Source organism: Cynocephalus volans, chromosome 16, assembly GCF_027409185.1.
Source record: "Cynocephalus volans isolate mCynVol1 chromosome 16, mCynVol1.pri, whole genome shotgun sequence".
In the NCBI taxonomy this organism is placed as follows: Eukaryota; Metazoa; Chordata; class Mammalia; order Dermoptera; family Cynocephalidae; genus Cynocephalus; species Cynocephalus volans.
The window spans coordinates 42516685-42541063 of NC_084475.1; the positions used below are offsets into that span (position 1 = coordinate 42516685).

The window sequence follows — 24379 nt, forward strand, 5'->3', positions numbered from 1 at the left end:
TGCTTACAAACAGGTCGGGCTGGGAAATAAACATACCTTGTATAGTATATGGCTTGGGGGAAATTTCTACAGTCTGGTTAGGTAAGGAAATAGGTTTTCCCAAGAGAAGCAAAATGTCTCACTCTGTGAACTGAAATGAGCAAAAGCAGTCTCAGTCCCACCAGCCAGGGCTGCTAGGCAAAGGCACACATCACCCTGAGGCCAGGCACCACACTGCTGATACTTATGGGTATGTGTGGTTAAGGGGCAGTGTTGTCATAGGAGGGGAATCACCTTGCCACCAGCCCCACAGAATGAGCATGATTGGAAATACTTGTGTCCCAACCCCATGACTTACTTTGGTTGGAATGTAACTACCTGGCAATGAGGGAAACCCCAAGTAATACGGAAGTTTTCTTTCAAAGATTCAAAAAGGAACAAGAAAACACAAATCATTCTTACTACACTAGGTCCCTGAGTGGTAGACACTACACAGGAAAGGTTCTAACATTCCTCCCTCCTCTCCTTTTTCAACTGCTGCCACAGTGGTCTTTGCCAAGACTTGACCATGCTGAGGCTCAATTCCTCACCTGGCATAGGGTTCTCTGACTCGGGCTGAATGGATAAGGGAAAGGCATTTCTTAGCTGTCTGTATTCTTAATCATCTTTTAAAAATCTATGTTTGGATATCCAAACTATATCATGACCCCCAAACAAAAACAATACATCTAAATACTCAGCCACAGAATCTGCAGGTGTGAAGAGCAGAGGGAAGCTGATTTTCACCTCTGGTCACTGGGGACAGAGGCATGAGAGCAAGCAAGCAAGCACAGAGGTGGTGCTGGGACTGCTTCTGCTCACTTCCATGCACGGGGGGAGCCACTCTGCTCTTTTTGGGCAAACATATTCCCTTACCCAATTGGACTACAGAAATCACCCCATGCCATATTCTCTACCAGGTGTGTTTATTCCACAAGCCAAGCTGTTTCTAAATCAATCACCTCTCTACATAGCCTTGTAAAGCCACGTAGCAGATAAGTCATAAATTCACAAAGGCCAGGGTTCCTCAACCTTGGCACTATTGACATTTTGGACCGGATAATTCTTTGTTGGGGGGGGGTTAACCTGTGCATTATAGGATGTTCAGCAGCAGCCCTGGCCTTCACCCACTAGATGACAGTAGCACCATTTCCTCCATATGTGACAACCAAAAATGTCTCCTGACATTGCTAAATGCCCCTGAGGGTGGGGTCAACATCGGCCTGGTTGAGAACCATGACTTCATCTAAGTGTAAAAGTCTCATAAGTTACACCAGGATGAATCATCTTTCTATCTGCAGATGAATGAGTACAGCATGCTTCTTTTGTCATCTGTCATGAGGCTACTTCAAAAAGTTCATGGAAAGATTCACGTTGTTTTTGAATTCTATTTTTCCATGAACTTTTTGAAGTATCCTCATATATGCTGTCCACATCAATGAAATGCCTTGTTATAGGTTTGTCAAGAACAGTGTTTTAAAATTCCATAGTTGTATTAACTCACATTTTCACCAAGCCAAGTGCAAAACACAAGTACTGAAGTGACATAATTTTTTAAAAACCATGCAGAAGAAGTGGGAAAGGAAAGTACACTTCCCATCACTTTTGTTCTGATCCTGGTCCTTAAAAATGCTGCTGGCATTGCATGTGCACAAACATGCCTTTCCATCCTGCCCGCCTCACATGCACACGTACACACAGACACAGTGGCTCCTGCATCCTTCAGCAAATGAACATCCAGTCCTCAAGGGTAAACTGTGTAGACAGTGTTTTAGCCATCTGATCATAATGCCCAAGTGGAAATTGACACAAGGACATCTCTGGGGGAGATGGCTTGGTGTGACCACCCCAGTGGAACCATCAAAAGTGCTGCAAATGAGTGCGGTGGGCAGAGAAAGGCTGTGGATCCAGAGACTCGGACTTGAGCTCCAGCTTGGCTTTTTGCTCTCAGCACACTCTTGGCCCAGGGACTTAAAGTACTAGGACCTCTGTTTCCTCATCTGTTAACAAACAGTCTTATCAGAGGCACTTCCAACTCTGACAGTCTAAGCTCCTAAGAATGCAAAGCAGAAAATGCCACTTCCACCAAACCTGCTATCCTCTCCTTTCTAAACTAATCATTTCCACTATTTCCACCTCAAATGATGGTGACTATTCTCAATTCAACAGAAACTGCAAAAAACACACAGGATGACCGATTACTTTCAGGAAAAAAGACTAATCCTGTTTTCAGAAGTAATAACCTTGTTCCCATTTTTTGCCCAAGATTACATCTCTGCGGATAGCTAATGTTCCATTTTCGAAGAACTATTTTAAAAAATCCAACTAAGTTTATCCAAACTGTGTGCTGAAAGATGGAAAATACCAGTCCCATGGTACATATGAAGTCACCAGCCTATTTATAGTTCTAGATTCCAACCTAGGGATCACTTGACTCTACATCCCATGAAGAAATTTTCCATATATCATTTCCTTCTTCTGGACATGCTTCATAAACATGACCTGCTTCTGTAAACACCAAAAAAATAATATGGCAAATGGTACTTATAGATGTATAATAATCCACGAAATGAAGTAGACCATACTATTTCCAGTAGCAAGCTCAAAATCTGAATTTGAAAGTTCTTTCCAAACATTGTTTCATGCTAACAGTAGTAACACGAGCCATATTTGCTATTCCATCACAGAGAGCTCCATTAGAAGCCCAGCTTTATGCTTATACCCTGTAAAATGATCCCTTACCTATGTAAATCTATTACAGGGAGATTTAGGTACTAGAAGTGCATTCACTGAGCTTATTGATTTTACAGAGAGAGTTAAATAGAAGAGGGAAGGGAAAGAGAAGAGGAGAAGGAAATATGGGGATGAGACTGTGTCTACATCTCACAACCTCAGTCAATGTCTATTGAGTCCCAGACACACTGACAATAACATGATAAAGGGATAACAAAGAACTACAGATGCACAGAGAACACTGTTAAATTATATTGTGGTAGACAGAACAATGGCTCCCAAAGATACTCATGTCCTAATCTCTAGAACTAGTGAATATGTTACCTTACAAGGTTGCAGATGCAATTAAGGTTGCTAATCAGCTGATCTTGAGATAGGGAGATTATCCTGGATTATCGAGGTGGGCCTAATGTAGTAACATGGGTCCTTAAAAGTGAAAAAAAGAAGAGGCAAAAGAGAGGGTGAGTGAGACACAATGTAAAAAGGACTCAACTCACCATTGCTGGCTTTGAAGATGGAGGAAGGGGCCACGAGCCAAGGAATGCAAGCTGCAAAAGGCAAGCCTTAGAAACTGAAAAAGGATTCTCCTTTAAAGCCTCCAGAAAGGAACACAGCCATGTTGACCCCTTGATTTTAGCCCAGTGGGATGAGTGTTGGATGTCTATCCTACAGAATTATAACATAATAAATGTGTGCTGTTTTAAACCACTAAGTTTGTGGTAACTTGTAACAGAAGCAGTAGGAAACTAATACATATATCAATTTTAAAACACTTTTAATACTTTTAGGTCCTAACTACTTGAGGCACCCCAACCTTTTCACTCTTTGCCCCAGTAGCCCCAAAAGTCACTGCTAATTTGCACTGGGCTACACTTAAGTAGACTGGTTTGCACCTCTGTGGTCCTGTGTGCAGCACAAAGCAGGCCTCAGATGATCATTTGTTGAATGAACGAATAGATGGGTGATGAGCTTACAACAAGGAAGCATACATGTTTGGCCCTCTGGATAGAAGATAGTCTCTACAGGACCTCTCTTGACTGGAGCTGATCAAGGTTGGACCCAACAGGAACACGTTGCTCTGGCCTTTCCCTTTTTCTTTCTGCAAGACCACTTCTACATCTTAGACTCTGGTTATGTCAGGACTCCCCTAGGCTTGAAGAGAGATGGATGGTAGCAAGCACCATGCTTTATGCACACTCAGGTTAATTTTTCTACAAGATTGAAATTCGCACGACAGATTTTTGATCATTTTCTGGTGTGTTCATTTTCACTAAACCATAGCAAAGGGGAGAAATCTCCACCTTTTCCCATAGAAAATTAATCTTTTTAAATCCACAGAGTCATTTGAGTTTCTAATCCACAGGGTTCTTAAAGAAGGGTGGGAAAATATGCAAGATATTATTGCCTTTGTGCCAAAGAAAAACCAACTCTGGTTCTCTTAAAAACAGATGAGAAATAAAATGTAATCTCCTCCCAGCTTTCCACCTCCGTCTCTTTTGCCTTTCCAAGGCATCCTGTGTGGCTTTAATAAAAGCAATTGCTACAAGATATGGTCACAGAATCAAAACAAAACAACCAAGAAACTTAAATGGCACTAGTCTGTCATCCCTCCCCAAATTTTACAAATGGAGAAACAGAAGCCCAACTGTAACATGAAAATCTCATGAGATTTACATTAAAAATCTCAACAAAAGGAAAACTGAGATGAATAAACAAACACTGAATTTTAGGCAAAACACCCACAAATTTTTTTTTTTTTCTTGTCAAAAACAAAAGTCCTCAAAAAGAATGATTTTAACAGCTTGTCCACCCCTAAATCACTCGTGAAAAGCATTACATCTTAGGATAATTTCCTCACAGATCACTCTGGTATGGGGGAATGGTCAGCAGGCTTAAAGGAAGAAATTTTAAAAATTTCCCCAAACTTTAAAGAATTAACACAATTACCCCATCCATCTGGACTGATGTAAAATCTAAATTAAGTAATATTTTAAGAGAAATACGGTTTTATTATTTGCTAGTACTAGGACTATCTCAAAAAGCTAACCATGTTTACAGTGACTGCCTTTCCATGGTCTGCTTAAATCAATTATAAGAAAAAGTCGATATCCAATTAAGATTTTTAAAAAACTTTTTAGTAAAACTAGAATCAGGAAGAAACTTTCTTAATATGGAAAACAAATTTTCAAGCTAAGGAACAACATTATACTAATAGAAGCATGAGAGTGATGCTTATCAAACGTATTTGACAAAGAGACTGTCATGTACATATCTATTAATAAGGTGTGTGCACAAAGAATGCACTCTGGGATGCAGTACCAGGGCCCCTCGTCCTTAAAAATCACAAACAAGACAAGGCTGCTATTTTCTCAGATTTTTTTGATACTGTTTTTGAAGATTAAGTTTTAAGACAAGTAAACCAATTACAAAATACTGGTTAGAAGGAGAAAAATTATAACTTACTGATCACTGCCTAAAATACCTAATAATCAATTATGGACCTAGTGGAATAGTTGAAAAAAAAAAATCAAGTTGGCAGTTTAAAAAATAAACTCACATGAATTAAGATCTTATATACTCCTAGTCAGAAAATGTAATTAAAAAAAAAAAAAAAAAAGAATCCCACTCATAATAGGAAAAAATCCAAAACACTAACAACAAATAAAATCACACATTTAACTAAAAATAGGTACAAAATCTATGAAGTAAATAAAAATTCACTGAGGAGCATAAAAGACAATAAATATACAGACATTTCATTCTTGGAATGAAAGACACACAGTTTACAGATGCTACTTCTCCCTAAACTCAATAAACGTAATACAACTTCAACAAAAGTCACAATAGAAATCTTTTTAGAGGCAATGACCTTATGACTTTAAAGTTTAGTTTGAGGAAAAAATGTAAAAATATCACCAGGAGATTTGTGAAAATGGAAAATACCATGAGAAGTCTTGTATAACAAATTTTTATAATTAAAACTAGGCATTACTAGCACGAATGAAATTAAATTAAAAAAAAAAGAGCAAAGGCAAAAGCCTTGAGGAAAATCTTAACAAATTTGACTTTAACAAAGTTTGGGTCGATAAAAAAGTATTAAGTATAATTTAAGACCAGAAAAACATTTGCAACAACAATGCAATGTCCTTAATGTGTAAACCGTGCCTATAAATAAAACAGCAAAGGGTATTCATATGTAATTCTCAAAAGAATACAAATAATAAATCAACAAATATCATCTGAAAAAGTCAAATTTACTATAGTAAGAAAAATGCATGCAAATAAAAATGAAAATTAAGGTATTTTCACCTATCCAGCTGGCTGAGATTTTAAAAAAGAATAGTGCTCAGTGTTAGGGAGGATTTGGGATAACAGGCACTCCCCTAATCAGCGAGCAAGGGGATGGTGTAAGATGGGATAACCTTTTGAAAGGTAATTTAATAACAGTGCTAGAAAGCTCAGATCCTCTAATGTGGATTCACAGGTCACGGCTGAGTCCCTTGTGTTCACTACTGTATCCCTGCCTAATGCAAGGGGGTGCCCAGATTTATCTACTGAGTGAAAACATGTGGGGAAGCAGGCACTCTGGGGCTTGGAAAACTGGAAACAAAGACATTGTTCTGGGCCATCTGGGTGCCAAATGCTTTCTGGCCTGGTGACCTTGCTGAGGCTGAATTTGGGTCAATAAGCAGGAAGGGCAAGGATGTTTGTCACGTTTCCAATTACAGGAGCAGATTGTTGCTGGAGAGTAAAGGGCTATGACCTGGTACCCCAGATTTAGCCAGACTCTACCTTGTATACCAGCCACTGTGCATCCCCGTTAGGGGGTTGGAGGGTCAAGGATGCCACTCTGAGACATGCTGCATCTGCTCTGAGCAGCCACCTAGCTTCTGGTAAGTAAAACACCCTCTCCTGGGCTAGATGAGTCAGGACCTTTTTCGTAGTGAGAGTTTCTTCCTACCCATTTGTAAACTCACCTGAAACAATTCAGGGCCTCCATAATTCCAAACAAATACACACTTAAAAACTGGTATATACGTGTCAATGGAAATATCTAATATGTTAAAAAAAAAAAAAACTTGCTCAGAAATAAATGAATTAAAAAATGTGGAGATAAACATTAATGCAGCTTGAGCTGGCATATCCCAAATTCCAAAGGAAACACAAACTTTTGATGTTTTTATTACATTGGATACTTCCTTGAAAAATAGGGTCTCTTTTCACAGAGCAGAATCTGAGAAGACTCCATGCTTTGATTTTGTTCTGAAAAGCAACTTCACTGCCTTAAAATCTCTTTTGTACTTACAACTTTGACACCCCTAATTTATAATCTTTAGGTTATATCCAAATCAAATATTCCACAGAAGCACAGGAGGAAAGAAATGGTGGAACTGATTTGTCTCCAAGTTTAGAATAATTAATAAATAAGTTAAAAATAAAGATCTGAGGAGAGGGACTGTGCTGATTGTGCTGCTTAGTTTTTCCATGATTTTTTTTAAAATGCATGAAATTCAAAGCTGGACACCGCCTCCAGCTTTACACCCTCACCCCATTCTAGTGCACTTTGTGTCCTTAGAGAGAATGACATTTTGTTTTCCCCTAGAGAATTTTACCGGCCCAGGAAGAGCAGCTAGTGTGTGTAAAGGCAAAGACAGAAGAGGAGAAAGGGCCTTTTTTTTGTTGTTGTTAAAGATGACCGGTAAGGGGATCTTAACCCTTGGCTTGGTGTTGTCAGTACCACGCTCTCCCAAGTGAGCTAACCAGCCATCCCTATATAGGGATCCGAACCCGTGGCCTTGGTGTTATCAGCACCATACTCTCCTGAGTGAGCCATGTGCCAGCCCTAGAAAGGGCCTTTTTGAAGATCAAAATGAATGTCCTCAAACTAAATCAAACACTGAAAGATGGTAAAACTACAATAGAAAATTAGAAATTTTTATTTAATATGATGGAAAGCAAACAAAACTTTTTCACTTTCTAGGCATAGGGGTTTTGTTTTAAGGTGTCTTTGATGCACAAAAGTTATATTGTCTTTTGCCACAGAATTCCATTGCTTTTTGAAAACAACGTCAGCTTTCATACTCATAGTAGGGACTCTCTCGGAGGGAATAAAGTCCTGAGTCATTTACAGTCCCAAACTTTGATCAGTGTCCCCCTATGGAGAAGTGGCAGTAATATTTGTGCCTTCAATAACTATTGCATTCTACCCACTCTTCCAAGTCTCTGTTCTTACAGGGCTTAAATTCCACTGGAGGTAGGTGGGGATCCAACCACAAGAATAGCAATTTAATATTTGTACAGCTGATTACCTTTTTTCCAGTATCTTCTCATACAGCATTAGATTGAATATTCAAGCCATTAAGCATCTTGCATGAGGCTGAGTTCATCAGTGGCACAGCCAGCCTGCTGGCCCCAAACACAGGCTCCCTGCTCAGGCCAGTGCTGGTGAGGAAGGCGGAGAGGGTGTGAGGGCCAGCGAGCTGCCGGATCTCATCGCCACCACTGCCTGCCTTTGGGTCCTAAGTGCAGCTTTGAAGTCTACACTCCTCAACGGTTTTGTGAGGGACGTAGCTGCTTTTAAAACTGCTAGGTGATTGTTCCCACTCACTTCCTCTGAAATAGCAAACTGCAGAATCATTGATCCTGTTTCTTTCATGTTATAAAGAAAAGGGTGTTTACTACACTGCTGTGCTGGAGAAATGAGCTGCCAACCAATCCCAAATCCTGACCCCCCTGACCCTACTGGATCTATCTAGGGGCAGCCTTTAATTGGACGAACATATGGAAAGAATAGAACCTTTAGTGTCAGTGTTGGGAAAAGATGCCTTTTTAAATTCATTGCTGAAGCTCTTCCGTGAATGGCTATAGACTACAGACAAGGGGATTTAAGAATGCCTCATCATTAATAGCCAACTTTTAAAACCCATACAGTGACCTATGACACAGATAATCACTATTGTCTTTGAAACAGAAAAAGCCAAGGGAGGCGAACTGAGCTCTTTCATAGTGTGCCTCTGTGATTCAAACATCCAAAGTACAAATTCCACCCTTCTTCTGCCCCCCCCCCCATGTATCTCACCTCTAATTGCAGATCTGGAACTGTCGACTCAAGAATATATCTCTCTGGAAAGTCTATAACAATTTTAGAATTAAGAAGAGAAATGTGATACATCTCTTGAATGCTATGTGTGGGACCCTGCAGATGTCAGGATAATTGGGCAAGATCCCCTGCTCTCCAGCTGCTCATGGTGCAGGTGGCAAGACATAAATGCCAGGGATTATTACAAAACAAAGTCATCCATGATATAACACAGGTCAGCGCAGGGTGCCGAGGGAGGCCTGGGGAAGGGGTGACTGACACCCTGCCTAGGAGAGTGGGCAAGGGCAATGACAGAGCTATTTCTGGAATGAAGATGCCACAGAGTGATCAGTGTGCAGAAAGGAATGGGAAGGGAAAGAGAAAGTGAAATGTTCAGTGTGGCTGGAGTTAGGCATGGCAGGAAATGGGTCAAGACATGCCCATTGGGATGAATTATGAAAGAGCCACGCTGTACTATGGAGTGTGGAGTTTTCCTGTAGGTAAGAAAAGGCCAATAGAAGATTATAAGGCAGCGACTTGTTCAGCTTTGTTTCCTGTACAAATGTAACTCTGTGGAGGACGGTCTAGGAAGTAATATCAAAATTTGAATGTTCCATCTATCTCACCAATTCCTGTGGATCTACAGCTTGACAAATTGAAGCTGACCCCCAGACCTCTCCTCTGGGTCCAAATCCACATTTTCAACCACCTGTTTGATTTTCACCTTCAGCAGTTCACTGACCTTCCCAAATTAACATGTCCAAATTGGAAGACTTGATTTGTCCTCACTGTTCCTCTCCATCTCCATAAACAGCCACATCCACTGGGTGCTCAAGTGAGAATCCTGGGATTATCAGTCATTCCCACCATGACCACTCCCACAACCAACCATGGCCCCATCCAGTCAACATGAACTCAGACATGCATTCTCTAACTTGTTTCCTTCTTTCTACCCTTAGTCCATCGCCTTAGTCTAGGCCACTGCCTATTTCTCTAACCCAGAGTTTCTCAGCTTAGCACTACTGACATTTGGGGATGGATGGTTCTTTGTTCTGTCCTGTGCATTGTGGGATGTGTACCAGCATCCCTGGCCTCAACCCACCAAATGCCATAACTGGCCCCAGTTGAGAAATGCTGCTTTCACTGCACTGTGGCCACTCTTCCCTGCTCAGTACCCTCCTTCACACTGATCTGCCCTTCAGTTCCTGAGTCCATCAAGCTCCTTCCTGCCTCCAGGACTTGGCAAATACTCTTCTCTCTGCCAAGGATACTCTTTCATCCTCTCTTGGCAGTCTCTCAGCTGCCTCCTTCCCACCCTTATGACCCAGCCCCCGTGTCACCTCCTTAGAGAGCCTCTCCTGAAGACCTTACCTAAAAGGCAGTACCTCTGCCCCTCTTTATTGTCATCTTAGCACTTCTAAAGTTAGTAATTACTTGATTATGTTTACTTTTTTCTGGTCTGTTTCTACGATGACAATGAAAGCATTATTCAGGCAAGGACTAAGACTGTCTTAGCCTCTGTTCTACCCACAAGGCTTAGCACAGTGCCAAGCTAAATAAATATTTGTCAACTGAATAAATGAGTGCATGGGCATAAATCAACTGTGTCTTGATATTCCAGATGCTAACCACACCCATGAAAAAATGATAAGGCCACAATACAAAAATTTAGCTCAGGAGAATTAAAATATTACCCAGATAGCCTATATTTCAGCTTTGTGTTCAATAATCAAATGCTTCCTGAATCATAATGGAGACAGCAGCACATCTTGGATGACTACAAATCACTGACATAAGAATAAGTAGCTCATCACCTGTGCTGGGAAAAAAGTGCAGTAAAACCCCATAAACAGTTAAAACATTTCCTTGTAATTGAACCCAATTTGTGTCTGTGGGTATCTGGGTGTACATACGTGTTGGAGTTGGGCAAAACAGATATAGGAGAACTGAGAATCTTAATTTTACAAACCCCCTAGAAACCACAAACCACCTTCTTTTCTTTCTCTCCTTAATGATGTGCTGAATGTGTCAAGGGCAATGGCTTCCATGCAGAGGACTGAGCTGTCTCAACCTCCTTTCCCCGGTTAATAAAAGTAGCTGACACAGGACCAATAGACAGAGACTAAATTTGCCAGAAAATACAAGTGTTCCGTTTGGTAGAATCTGATTCCCAGAGAGGAAAATAAATTTCAAAATAGTCATCCTCCTACCCAATGCTTTCTTTATCAGATCATTTTTTTGCTATTGAGAAGATTATTAGTGAGTTATTACCCTTTCTGCGACAGTCTACAGAACTGTCAGACAGTTAAATTTTAAAACGTGTTCTTTTCCTATTTTGACTACTTAAAATACGTCACCCGTGCCAAGTAGATCTCATCCCTTACTGTCAATTTTGAGTTCTGAAATCAAGAATTTAAAAAATTTTTGCTGTATTCATCTTATTTCCAGTGTTTCACATAGTGCCCAAGGGATCTATTTGTTTGCCATTTGAAATTACTACATACGTTTTGAAAAAGGTATTCTTGAGGCTACAGTTCAGATTCTGTATTCAGAAGTGAGACACACTGAATGAGGAAAGTTGGTTTTTGAACCACTGAATCCCAGAAAACATGTTTTAAAATTGTTCAGTTCTATGAATTTTTTTTCCAGTCCTAAGATGGTGGGGTTTATCTGTGCTGCTGGCCCCACTATTATAGTGGAGAGCTAGAATTACCATTTTAATGTCACAGGTCACATTGCTTTCTGGACACCACAGTGTTCAATGTGTAGTGGGTAGGGTCTAACAGACCCTGGAGAGACAGAGAGTATGGGTTACTATCCCAGCCTTATCCTGCCATTTACTTGCTCTGTGCTCTGAAGCAGTTACTTGACCTCTCTGTACCTCAGTTTTCTCATTTGTAAAATGGGAATAATAGTATCACGTCATAAGATTGTTATAAAGATTAAATGAATTAATAACTCTAAAGTGCTTAGAATGGTAGCTGGCATATACTAAGCACTTAATAAATATTAGCTCTTATTATTAGAATAACTTTTAAAGTTGCTTCTGATTGGTAATAATTATGCTTTAATTCATGGAATGAGTAGGTTTCTGCCTAGAATAAACTCAATGGTATTTGATAAATAAGATTCTTCTAGCAGCCAATGTTTCTAACCATTTGAAATAGCAAAAATTCTGCAAAATCACATGGAATATGCCCTATATTTGGTAAGTAGACATTGAGATTAGAACCTAACTTACGCTGCTGGTCTTCCTTTTCAGAATCCAGAATGAATAATTCTAGAATTTTTAATTTCTATGTTCTCATACGACTTCTTAAGAGCCACCTTTAAAACTCTGTTATTTGCCCAGGCAAAGGAGAGGTTTGATAGTGATGAAGATGGGCAAGCCACAGGCCTTGGGACAAGGACACCTGCTGGTCAGATCAGAACCCCCTTAGCCAGTGTGCAGGGAGGCGTGCAGGTCACGGCTTAAATTAAGTCTTTTGACTGGAAAACAAAAGCAACATTGTGTCCCGAGAGCAGGAACTACAGCTTAGATGGCCCGACCGCTGCCCCCTCGCCTCCTAGCCTGCCATTCTTACCAAACTCAACCACATCGGGGCTTTTGTTGCCCCTGAAGGAAGTTGTGCAGTAAATTTTGAGTTTGGAATATTATCTATTAATGTCAGTGTTTTGGGGACACCAGTGTGATGTTGATTAGAATTAGGGACCGAATAATGGAGTATCCACAGTTAATCAGAAGGAGAAAGTGTAGCAAAGCTGGGTACCTTAGCATATAGACACCTCCTCCAGAGTGAAAGAAGTCACTTAAAATGACCATCCAAAGCAATAGATGGGTAAGAGAGCCAACTTGCTCAGAGTTTTTAACCTGAAGCTGCTGATTGATTTTACTTCATTATCTGTAACGTCTTACTTAAAAGTCATAAAGACCAATTTAAAATCACTTGCTTTAATACTTGGTGAGGAAGAACACAGCTGCATAGGTGACACTACACAGAAGCTGAGGTGTTTTGGGAGTGATCTGCACAGGAACTGTGAATGGCAATAGAAGAAGCTTCTAAATCTAATGGAATTGTTTTAAAATTTCCCCTCTCAAAACGATGCAGCTCAGCTCCTTGCTGCTTAATTTTTAAAACACAACAGCAGTCCATTATTAGAAGCACATCTCTCTGTCTTATTTCAGACACCTCTGCTGCTGGGAAGGCACAACCTCCTGCTCCAGCGCTCACAGCCCGGGCCTGGTGCAGCCGGCCCCAGGATGCTAAGCAGTTGTCCTCCTGAGTCCAGCACTGGGAGAGACAGTCACACTGCACCTCACCCTGTCCTCACAGAACTAATCTGAAAATTGGAGGGGGAGGTATTGCATTCTTGCTACTAAAAACAGTGACTTCACTTATTAGCATTCGACTTTTCCCCCCAAGTGTTCACGTCCGTTAAGTCACTTAACCCTCACAGCACTATGAGCCAGTCAGGGTAGGTATTAATTACATTTTATCAATGAGAAAAGTTAAGATTCAGCTCAATTAGAAAAAAATGCCTAACGTTATAAATGAGTATCTGGAAGAGCTGGATTCACATCTACCTTCCTCTTCAAAGGGTAGTTTGGTCTGGGCCAGGTTTTCTGTCTTGGCACTGGTGACATTTTAATAACTCTTCATTTGGGGGTCTGTCCTGTGCACTGTAAGATGCAGCACCCCTGGCGCCTACCTCCTAGAAGCCAATAGCACCAGCCCCCAGGTTGTAACAACCAAAAATGTCTCCAGACATTGCCAAATGTCCCCTGGGGGGCAAAAACTGCTAGTTGAGAACCATTGGGTTAGGGTGTTTTGGATTAAGGTGAGTTAGGAATAACACTTAGAATGCCAAAGCGTCAGTCTTCCTAGAGACCAGTGTAGTTGCTATTCACAACAATTGCAGCTCGATGCAAATGCAAGGCTGTTTCTGTTAAGCTACAGAGTGCAGTTCCACCAGGGCAGAGAACAAATTTGCTTGTTTTATGGAAGTGGTGATTATCTAGAATCTGAAGAAAAGGAAGAGCGGTCAGGGCACAGGTCACAAGCCAACCCCTCTCCCCTCCAGAACTCTGAAATGTTAGGTACTCAATTTTTGAATAGGTAATCCATCTACATGGTTCAAAATTAAATATGCATAAAAAGGCATATACAGAGAAGTCTCCCCCAACTCAAAATTCTCACCACCCACAATGGCCACCAATGTTACCAGGTGCATGTGTGTTTTCCTAGAGAGATTTTATAGAAGAGCTTGTGCTTAAATAATCAATGCTTCCTCTTAGATTGAAGTGTTTCTGAGCCATTCCCTTACTCATGTTTAAAAAGTGATAAAAGACATCTTTCCTTGTAACTTGGTTGGGTATTATTTCCTCCCCACTCATCGCTGCCTGCCTCTCCTGATGGGGAAACTGGCCCAGACACTGGAATGAAATGATAGCCAAGGTCTTAAAAAATAAAACAAAACAAAAACAACAGGGGCACTTGGGTCATGGACCCTGTGTGTCCTGGTCTGGTCAGTTTCCTAAGAGAGCCTTCTGGTGCTGTCATCACGTGTGCCTGTCATGGTGGAAATCGGCTAGAGACTTGACACACCCAAGGGTTGATGGTGACAATGGTGGGTGACCTCTGGCCCTAGCAGCCTGCAGTCATCAAACCCAGAGTGTCCCAGTGGAGGCCAGGGGTAGGCAGGCTCAGGAAGGAGGGAGAAGCAGAAGAGGGAGGGACAGGAGGCCTGGAATGACAACTTTTGGGTGGTGAGGTGAAAGAGGCACGCAGGTGAGTGGTGTCAGTGAGCCTTGCCTGTGCCAGCCTGTGCCCTGGCGGCGAGGAAACACTCATCTATTCCCATGTACAAATCACAAATCAGGACATCATATGTCTGGAGAATGGAATCATCTCCCTGACAAAGAACTGCCAGGTGACCTGGCACAGGTCATTGAACCACCCTGACATCTGTTTGCTTTGGAAGGGGGGAGGGTGGGGCAAGCAATTTCCTCCCATATAAAATAGAGAAAACTTGGCTTTCTGGCATCAGTATCTTACCTGAGTTTAAACCATCCTTCTATAAGTGAACTCATGCCCTGCCTCCTGCTCCCTTCAAAGTTTCTCACCTTGTTAATAAAACAAAGACAAGCCAACACAACACTCTTTCCCAGACTTCTCTAGTTCTGTGAATGGTAGAAAAATTCTGGCAGTCACCTTGATTAGAAATTTTCAGGTCAACCTTCATGGTGATTTATATCTTTTCAAAAATATTCCCCACATCTTTTCCTACCTAGCATTCTACCCGACTTTGTTGTTCACCTCACACAAAAGCCTCCTGCGTCATTTTCACCCACCCCATGCAACTTGTCTTCTGCCACTAGGCTTGCACGGTCATCTCATCATGCCACCAGCTTCCAGCCCAATGTCACGGTCATGCCTGCAATGTGCTGCCCGACACAGGAGCCATCAGCCACACGTGCTTCTTTAAGCCTACATTTAACCAAAATTTGTGTTGAAAACTCAGTTCCTCAGACACACTGGCCACATTTCAAATGCCCAAGAGCCACACATGGCTTGTGGCTACTGCATTAGTGCAGATCAGATGATAGAACATTTCCATCACTGCAGACAGTTCCATTGGATGGTGCTGGCCTATATAAAATACAGGCCTATATACATAAAATCCAGATTCTTCACACCAGCACCCAAGGCCAGCTGTCATTTAGAGCCAGCCCATACTTCCCAGATTGCCTGCTACTTTCCCCAAACACTGACACTTGGCTTTGTTCAGGCCAGCCTCTCCTGTCCGTCCAACAAATTGTGTTCACCTGGGACTCTGTGCCTGTGCTCATGGGATGCCCCCCACCCCCCTCCCCCATTGCTGAGACAAATGAGTAGGTAAATCCGAAGTCACAGTCTCTACAGGAGTGGGATTTTTTATCATGACAAAAAGCAATGAGATGTATGAAATTTTTATCCCAGCAAAATGCTCTGCTAACTAACAAGCCCAGGGAAAGGGGGCCTTTCCCCAGAAGACTGTAATGAGCTTCCAGCACGTCAGGACTTGCGAGATGATTAAATGAAACGCCACTTGTTTTGGCACTTAATATTGATTTGGGTCATTTCTATTTAATTTTTTTCACATGGGCCCGTATTTTTTTCTCCCAAATAAATTGTCAGGTGATGGGAAACAGAGATAAGTTCTTACATGTATTTCTTGTGCACACCCCTTTTCCATCTCCAATGGTGGGTCAGAGGTTGCAAACTGGCCACTGCCTGTGGGCCAGGTACCATCCATAGGAGTATTGTTTTGTCCAGAGTGTATTTTTTTAAAAGTTTTGAATCAGTTGCTGACATTTAAAAATTGCTATTTCTCATCGCAGCACTCTTTACAATAGCCAAGAGTTGGAACCAGCCCAAATGCCCATCATCAGATGAGTGGATACGGAAAATGTGGTACATCTACACAATGGAATACTACTCAGCTATAAAAACGAATGAAATACTGCCATTTGCAACAACATGGATGGACCTTGAGAGAACTATATTAAGTGAAACAAGTCAGGCACAGAAAGAGAAATACCACATGTTCTCACTTATTGGAGGGAGCTAAACATTAATATATAAATTCACACACACACATACACACACACACACACAAATCGGGGGGGGGGAGGGAAGAAGATATAACAACCACAATTATTTGAAGTTGATACAACAAACAAACAGAAAGGACATTGTTGGGGGGGAGGGGTGGGAGGGAGAAGGGAGGGAGGTTTTGGTGATGGGGAGCATTAATCAGCTACAATGTATATCGACAAAATAAAATTAAAAAAAATAAAATAAAATAAAAAAAAAATAAAAATTGCTATTTCTATTTTCTTGAAAAACCAGAGTATGTGGCAAACCTGGGCAAGCATTCACACATAGCTCTATTAGCTGGAGCTCAATGCCACCTGCTCCCTTGAAAGAGGGAGAGTATTCTGTTTACCTTGCTTCCCCTGGTTAGTTCACTCCCTTGTTATCTGCCTCGCCCCTGTAGGCTTCTGTGTTGACAACTCTTGTGGAAGACACTCAATAAATTAACCGAGAATGGAAATACTACACTCTGTAAACACAGCCAGGCAGCCCTTAATGCCTGTCTTAATGGGCAATGTGTTTACTTTATGCAGCTAAAATCAAACTTCTTATTTTAGCCCTTAGCTGAAGACATTAACCTCATGGACAGAGTTTAGCTATTCTTCCTGGGCTTGACAAAAACTCATAATGGATTAGGGAAATGGTCAACTGGAAGAACAAAAAGCACCAGCCTAAATAATCACAGGCGAATAATTGAGACACAGAGAGTATAAAATTGTTCCGTGAACACTGAGTGTTCCCTAAAACCACATGGAAATCATAGCCCTCATGATGATGAGTGTTGCTGGCAGCTGCCCAATAAATCTGGGGCTCGATACAGAAAGCCTAAGCCGGCTGGTTAGCTCTAACCCATTTTGGCTTCTCTCTTGAACGTCTCATTATAGACCACAGTGTTCTAAAAACTGCTTTCATGTCTTACCTCCCCTACTTGAATGTAAGTTCCTTATAAGCTCCTTTGATATTTTTCTTATTCCTGGTGCAGTAGATCAAGGGATCTTTAACCTGGGATCTATGCATTGACTTTAATCACAGGCAGAAACACAGTGGATTGTCAAAGCTCCTTCTTAAACAGCACATGCATACCCCATGGGAAGGACTGGGAAAGAAATTTAACCTCAAGGTATTTGTATAAAAACACAGTAATGAAATGCATAGGGGCCTTGATAGCACTCATCTGGTCTGTTAGCTATTATTCCAGTTTTTTGTCTTGTGTGCATTTGAAAGGTATAGCTTCTTTGTTTTTGTTAGGGTCATGGATAAAAATGTTAAGCCACACAGGGCCAACTCGTGCAGCATGCTGGTAGAGACTAAGTGAACAGGGAGCAAAACTGTCATTCTTTGGAAGCATCAGTCCAACCATGTACAAACACACTAATCATATTTAATCCATACTTCTCCATTTGCCTGAAAGAATACCAGAGAATCTTCCAGATGCCTTTAAATCAAGATTTATTAAATTTGAACATTCTCCTTATCGTGAGTAATTTAATGACTTTTTCATAATAGGAAATGTGGTTAATTTGATGTAAACTACATCTTCATGAATTTCTCCAGGTTTGTAAAAGACATGTGTTTCTTCTCTCAATGTATATAAGCCTCATGTTTAATAATAATATTCAAATTACACTGAGAAACAATGTCTCATTTAGTCCAGTTTCCAGAATGTACCTTTTCCTTATTTTTGAAAATATGAATACTTGCTTATCTCCTGTCTTTTGACAATTCTCCCATTCTCAAATTTGTTCAAAGCTTACATTCAGTGGTTTCCCTATTCTAGCTTCAAGTTCTTTCATCTGGGACATAGTTTATCTGGGTCTAGAGATAAACACATTTGCAATAGATAATGAGCTTCTTATGATCACCTATCCTAACTCTGCCATTAACACCTTCTCCAGTTTGAAGATCGTTCTGCTTAGAGAAGAATTAAACTGAATAATTCAGCTAAGCTTTTACCTGTTAGTAAAGCAACATTTTCTCTAAGTGATCCCTTCTTCTTGCTGTGCATATCAACACCATATTTATTGCAGGCTAAAGTTCTTGGTGCTGTGCTGTTTTCTCGTGTGTGTCCTCTTTTAGAGAGGCTACATACCTTCCCCTCCATTGCTTATATTTATTTTTAAATCATAGATCATCAAAAAGATCCCTACATTGTTAAAATTTTTCAAAATATTGTTTGTTTTGGGTTTTTTTTTTTTTGGCCCCTTAAGTTTCCTGCATCTTCTCTTATTTATTAGAATTATTTGCTATCATAGAATCCGATTTTTCATTTTTATAATCTTACCTACATTGCTAAGTCAAATACCCCGTTAGAGACATTAATCAGAGAATCATACCTATAATGTTACTGAAAACTTGCTTTACTAAATTCCTGGGCAGAGCGCACTTGGCAAACTCCAAGATGCCAGGGTCACATCTTTTCTATTATTTTTGCATCACTAAGGAGTTTACTTCTACAGGTCAGAATTCAGTTAAGAATCTCAGTGCATCTGGATGCTGGTCAGACTGCCTGACACAGATTTAAAGTAATAATAGGCTGGCAATTTAGCCATGTCTATGTTGGTCTCATGCTTGACTAAATTTATATGGAGTCTTGGGTGAGTGAGATAGGATTTAGTTTTCCACCTGTGTCTAAACATAAATAATAGTGTATTCGTGCCTTTGTCTAGATGCACACATTTTGTAAGACATGACACTCTGAGCTCTTGAATCTTCACCCTACTCTTCCCTAACTACAGCATCACTTTAGATGAGAACCTCTCTGCTCATATTTCAGGGTTTGGCTGAGTAGAAAAGTCAGATAAAAAAGATACACCAGGAAAAAGGGCATATTCTCCACATGAAAACTGAATAGGAAATACATCATGCCAGATCCATGACCTGAATATGTGGTCAGATCAGATGGTTCATGTATTTCATGACTAAACTTCTTACTAGCTACCCATCAAAGAGTAAAACGAAAAAGGAAAAGTTAAAATATAATAAACCTTCAACACATAAACCTCCTACTCCCAAGAGGGCAGGAGAGCAAGAACTTTTTTTTTTTTTTTTTTTTAAAGATGACCGGTAAGGGGATCCTAACCCTTAACTTGGTGTTGTCAGCACCACGCTCAACCAGTGAGCAAACCGGCCATCCCTATATGGGATCCGAACCCGGGGCCTTGGTGTTATCAGCACCACACGCTCCCAAGTGAGCCACGGGCCGGCCCAAGCAAGAACTTTTAAAAACTAAAATTTATAGTCAATTTATAATCAGGAGTAGTGGTACTTGGGAACATATTTTACCCACTAATGTTTTTGAACATTAGTTTTGTTGCTAAGAGCCATTAATTTATGAAAATCAAAGCATGGTAAAGTAAGATATTCTGGGAAGTCTGGAAAAAGAGACTTTTATGAAGTGGGCTGAAGATAAAAAATCTGAGAGGCTTAGAAAATGGGGGGGGGGAGCATTTCACATGAAAAAAATTTTTTTAAGTACAAAAGCAGGAAATGTTTAAAATATTAGTGGAAACTCGTGAGTCAATTAAAGGATTCATATACCAGACACAGAACACTGCATACCCTTAAGAGCCATCTTCTTAGGAATAAGAAGCATCTTCTAACAACTATCTTCCCTCAATATTCTATGATGTTAAATGCAGTAGCAGAAGAATGGCCCTCAAAGATGCCCATGCCCTAGTCCTTGGGACCTGTAAATATGTTAAGTTATCTGGCAACAAGGAGTTAAGGTTGCAGAAGAAGGTAAGGTTGCTAATCAGCTGACTTTAAGATTATCCTTGATTATCCAGGAGGGCTCAGTGTGAACACATAGGTCCTTTAAGTGTCAGAGACAGAAAGGCTGAGAAAGACTCAATCAGCCATTCCTGGTCTTGAGATGTAAGGGAGCCATGACACAGGGAATGCAGGCAGCTTCTGGAAGCTGGAAAAGATAAGGACTCAAAAACTGACTCTTCCCTAGAGTCTCCAGAAAGGAAAGCATCTCTGTAGACACCTGGATCTTAGCCCACTGAGACCCATATCAGACTTCTGACCTACAGAAGTATAGATAACATATTTGTGTTGCTTAAGCCACTAAATGTGTGGTAATTGGGTATAGCAGCAACAGGAAACTAAGTACCTTACAACTGTTTTGGAGAAAGAAAAGCCCTATAACAATATTACTGGCTAAACAATAAAAGTGTTCCTCTTTCTGAATTGAAGAAAGAAGACAAAACACTCACCTTTTTATAGGTTTTTTCTTCGTTTTGTTTTCCAGGTGCTGCATCTCCATTTTCAGCAGCAGACGACATCTACAAGAAAAATATTCCTATTTGAATTTAACCTTTAGATGCTATGGAAAGTTAACCTCCAGATACTAAGAAAGATGCTATGAAAGTCCAACCCGTATCATGTAACTTTCTTTCCATAAGGCCTTTTTGAAAACTTTTCTTCTAATTATAAATGCTTACTGTAAAAATGCCTGGAAAGTACCAAAAAATATGAATCAAAACTGAAAAAATCACTCTTAATTCATGCTTTTGGGCAACTCAATTTTGGCATATTTGTTTCCACATTTTGTTCTATGCATTTTCACATGAAAAATATTATAATACCATTTTTCCCAGTGTTTTTCAGAAAACACTTATGTAATAAGCACTTTTTCCATTTGATTATAAAAATATCATTGTATGATTTTTTTTTTTTTTGTAGTTGCAAGATACACCACTGTATGGAAACTATTATGTGTTAATACTTTAGTTAATATCAAAGGACAGTTGAGGAAGTTGAAGGGTTTTACTCCTGAAAACAATAAAACAAAAACTACTTTGTGTTTATATCTTTGTGTAACTTCAATGTTTTTTTGGATTAGATTCCTGGAATTACTAGGACATATTAGGGTATTAAGAAATTTAAACCTCTTACTACATTTTGCTAGATATTTTTCCAAGAATATACCCATTTACATTATGTGACCAGTAGAGTTATCAGCAGTGAATGGGAGCTGCTTTCCTTACACACTTAGCAGTGACTATTATCATTTTAAATATCTTTGCTAATCTGACAGGTGAAAGAAAGCATCTTCTGATATTAATCTGCATCTTTGAAAATTACTAGTGAAACTTAACATAGTTTTCATATCCTTTTTAGCTCTTTGTATTTCTTCTTTTGAGTTTTCTGTTGTTTTGCCCATTTATCTATTGGGGTCTTAGTGTTTCAGTTATTAATTTTTACCTATTATGGTTACTAATATTAGTGATTTCCTTATTGATTTTTATGTTTTAAGGTTATTAGTTTGTTGCCAAGCACATTATTAATATTTTTTTATATTGCTATATGTCTTTCAATTTGTTTTATAATTATAATAAAAACAAGTTTTACATTTTTACATACTCAAAACTATTGACTACCTTTGTGATTTCTTCCAGTGTTTTCAGATAAAATACTTTTTCTCATTGGGAGATATCAGATGTTCAACATATGTTTCCCTTGCTTTTTATGATAGGATTTTCACATTTCACTTTTAATTCATCTAAATTTTTAAAATCAGTTACTTCTGTGGTAAACAAAGGTCACTGCATAATCAGGGAACCACAATATTTAAAAGTCTTATCTTAAGTTTCATAAAGAACATTTAATACACCAAGGAGGGATAAAATTTCTGACTTTCTTATAAGTCTTTAAAGCATGCTTTAAATCCTGGACTTTTAATAATCACAGTGTATGCTAAACCTAAGAATTCACCAGTCATCTCTCGGCACTGAGACTAATTGAGTTTACCCACTCTGCCCATAAGCTTGCTATGACTGAAAATTTACCACGCAAGAAATGAAAGCACGGATGATGAGGAGCCAATATCATTAGATTACTGCCCACCAGTCAAACCACTCTCCTAAATAACTTTTCAATTCCACTTGTTCAATTCCACTTGTGTCCATTCAGCATGTCCATACTAGAATAGGGGGTCTTCAAGGATAGATGCTTCAAACTACTGCTTCCCATACTGTATCTGCTTAATCTATTTAAAGAATAATTAATTTTTCTAGTATCTTTATAATAATACTTTGATGAGTTTTGAATAAAATATTGGGTGAACTAAACTGTCTGAAGGGCTTTATAATATCAGGCTCAGGGTAAAAACACAAACCTTCAATGGTTAATAGAGCCGACAGAATGAAGACGTCCCTGAAGAATGCCATTTCAGTGACTTCACTTCTAAGACTTTGCAGCTTATAATACTTGAAACACTTCAAGAGCAACTCTGAAAGGTGCTTAAAAAACCAATCCGGATGAAAGGTTGACTAACTGGCGTAAATGGAGAATGGATAGATAATCAGATGTTTTTAAAGTATCTTTTATTCCTTTGTAAACCACCCCTGAGTTGACAGTAGGAAAAGAGGAGGAGAGAAATGGGTAAACCTCTATTTATAAAAATCAATTCCTTTCAAGCAGCACAGAACAGATAATAATGACAAAGGAAGGCCATGAACTATCAGCTGGATTCAAAGGTTTTTTCCTGTAGTATGATGTTTAACAAAGGTCACATGGACCTATTAACCAGGGACATCTGAGTAGGAGAGACCAGTGAGATGCTTGGGATGCCTGGTAAACTACAGAGGACTGTTAAAATGGTCACAGTGTTGATGACTATTTGTTCCGTGTGGAGTATACTAAAAAGCATATGTCTTTCACAGGGATGGGTTTTCCATAGCCTTGCAGTTTCAAATATTGACCTTGCAAGGACTGGAAATTTTCTCCAGGCTAGTGAGTCTCTGTGTGCTAGATAAGAATAAGTTTGCTGGCTCAAAGACAGATTAGTTACTGATTGATATCTAAATTGCTATAAGAAGGAATGTTTGCTAAGACCAAGCTGTTGTTGATAGGACCACTTAATTGTCCACTGGAATGTCATCTGGCTTGTTTCACTGAAAGTTACCAGCCTATATTGTTACACTATAACCCCACCTATGTCTCTTCCTGTAACTTCCTGGTCTGGAAAATAAATGCAGAATGAGAACCCCAATTCAAGGTTAATTTCCTGAGGAAGGGTTGCCTCTTGCTGGAGGGTCCCTGGGAAGTTAACCACTTCAGGGCTTCTCACTGCTCAGAAGAGATGGGCTTTGAGTAATCCTTTGCATCTCCATCACCCAGAGGAAGTGGGGCGACAAATCCGTGGGGGGCGAAGCAACACAAAGCAACAACAGTTCCTAGACTTGTTATGTTTCTGCACCACTTAAGGTACATTAATTGTAACTATGGAAGCTGTAGTGGATTGACTTATGTCCCCCCAACACTCCCTGAAGTTTGAATTGTGCCCCCCCAAGTCTTACATGTTAGAAACTTAGCCTCCACTATGACTGTTAAGAGGGTGGGAAATCCTATTATGGTAATTGAAAGGTGGAGCCTTGAAGAGGTGATTGGATTGTAGGAACCTGCAGTAGTGAATGGATTAAAAATGGTGGTCAGGGGCATGGTTCTGAGGGCTTTAAAAGAAGAGGAGAGTCTGTCTTTCTCTGTTGCTCTCTCTGCTTCCACCATCTTAAGACCCCCCGGGTCACTGTCACCACCACCAGATGGACTTTGGACTTCCTAGCCTCAGAAATTGTAAGCAATAAAAGTCATTTTTCTCTATAAATCACCTGCTTCCAGGTATTTTGTTATAAGCAACAAAAACAGACTAATACAGAAGCCAAGATAAGTATGAATTAAAAACGCTGTTTTCAAAAACATTATAAACATATATATATCCATGTATGCATAAAAGGAAGGAGAAAAGACGTTCTCAGAAATACCGTGATTATCTACAGATGATGGGATTATGAATGTTTTTGGTCTTCATTTTTATATTTTGCTATGTTCTCCAATATTCTGCAGTGAGCACTGCTACACTTAAAAATAAGAAAAATACTAATGCTATTAAAAAATTGAACCACACCCA

General features: G+C 39.9%; 1 protein-coding gene across 3 annotated transcripts in view; it reads right to left on the reverse strand.

Moving 5' to 3' along the window:
* The window catches only part of PIP5K1B (phosphatidylinositol-4-phosphate 5-kinase type 1 beta), a 294924-nt gene that overhangs the window by 159431 nt on the left and 111114 nt on the right, over window positions 1-24379 (reverse strand). For all 3 annotated transcript variants that reach the window (XM_063080588.1, XM_063080589.1, XM_063080590.1), the window contains exon 3: window positions 20685-20753. In XM_063080588.1, coding sequence (XP_062936658.1) covers window positions 20685-20753 — 69 coding nt within the window. The remainder of the gene's footprint in view (window positions 1-20684; window positions 20754-24379) is intronic.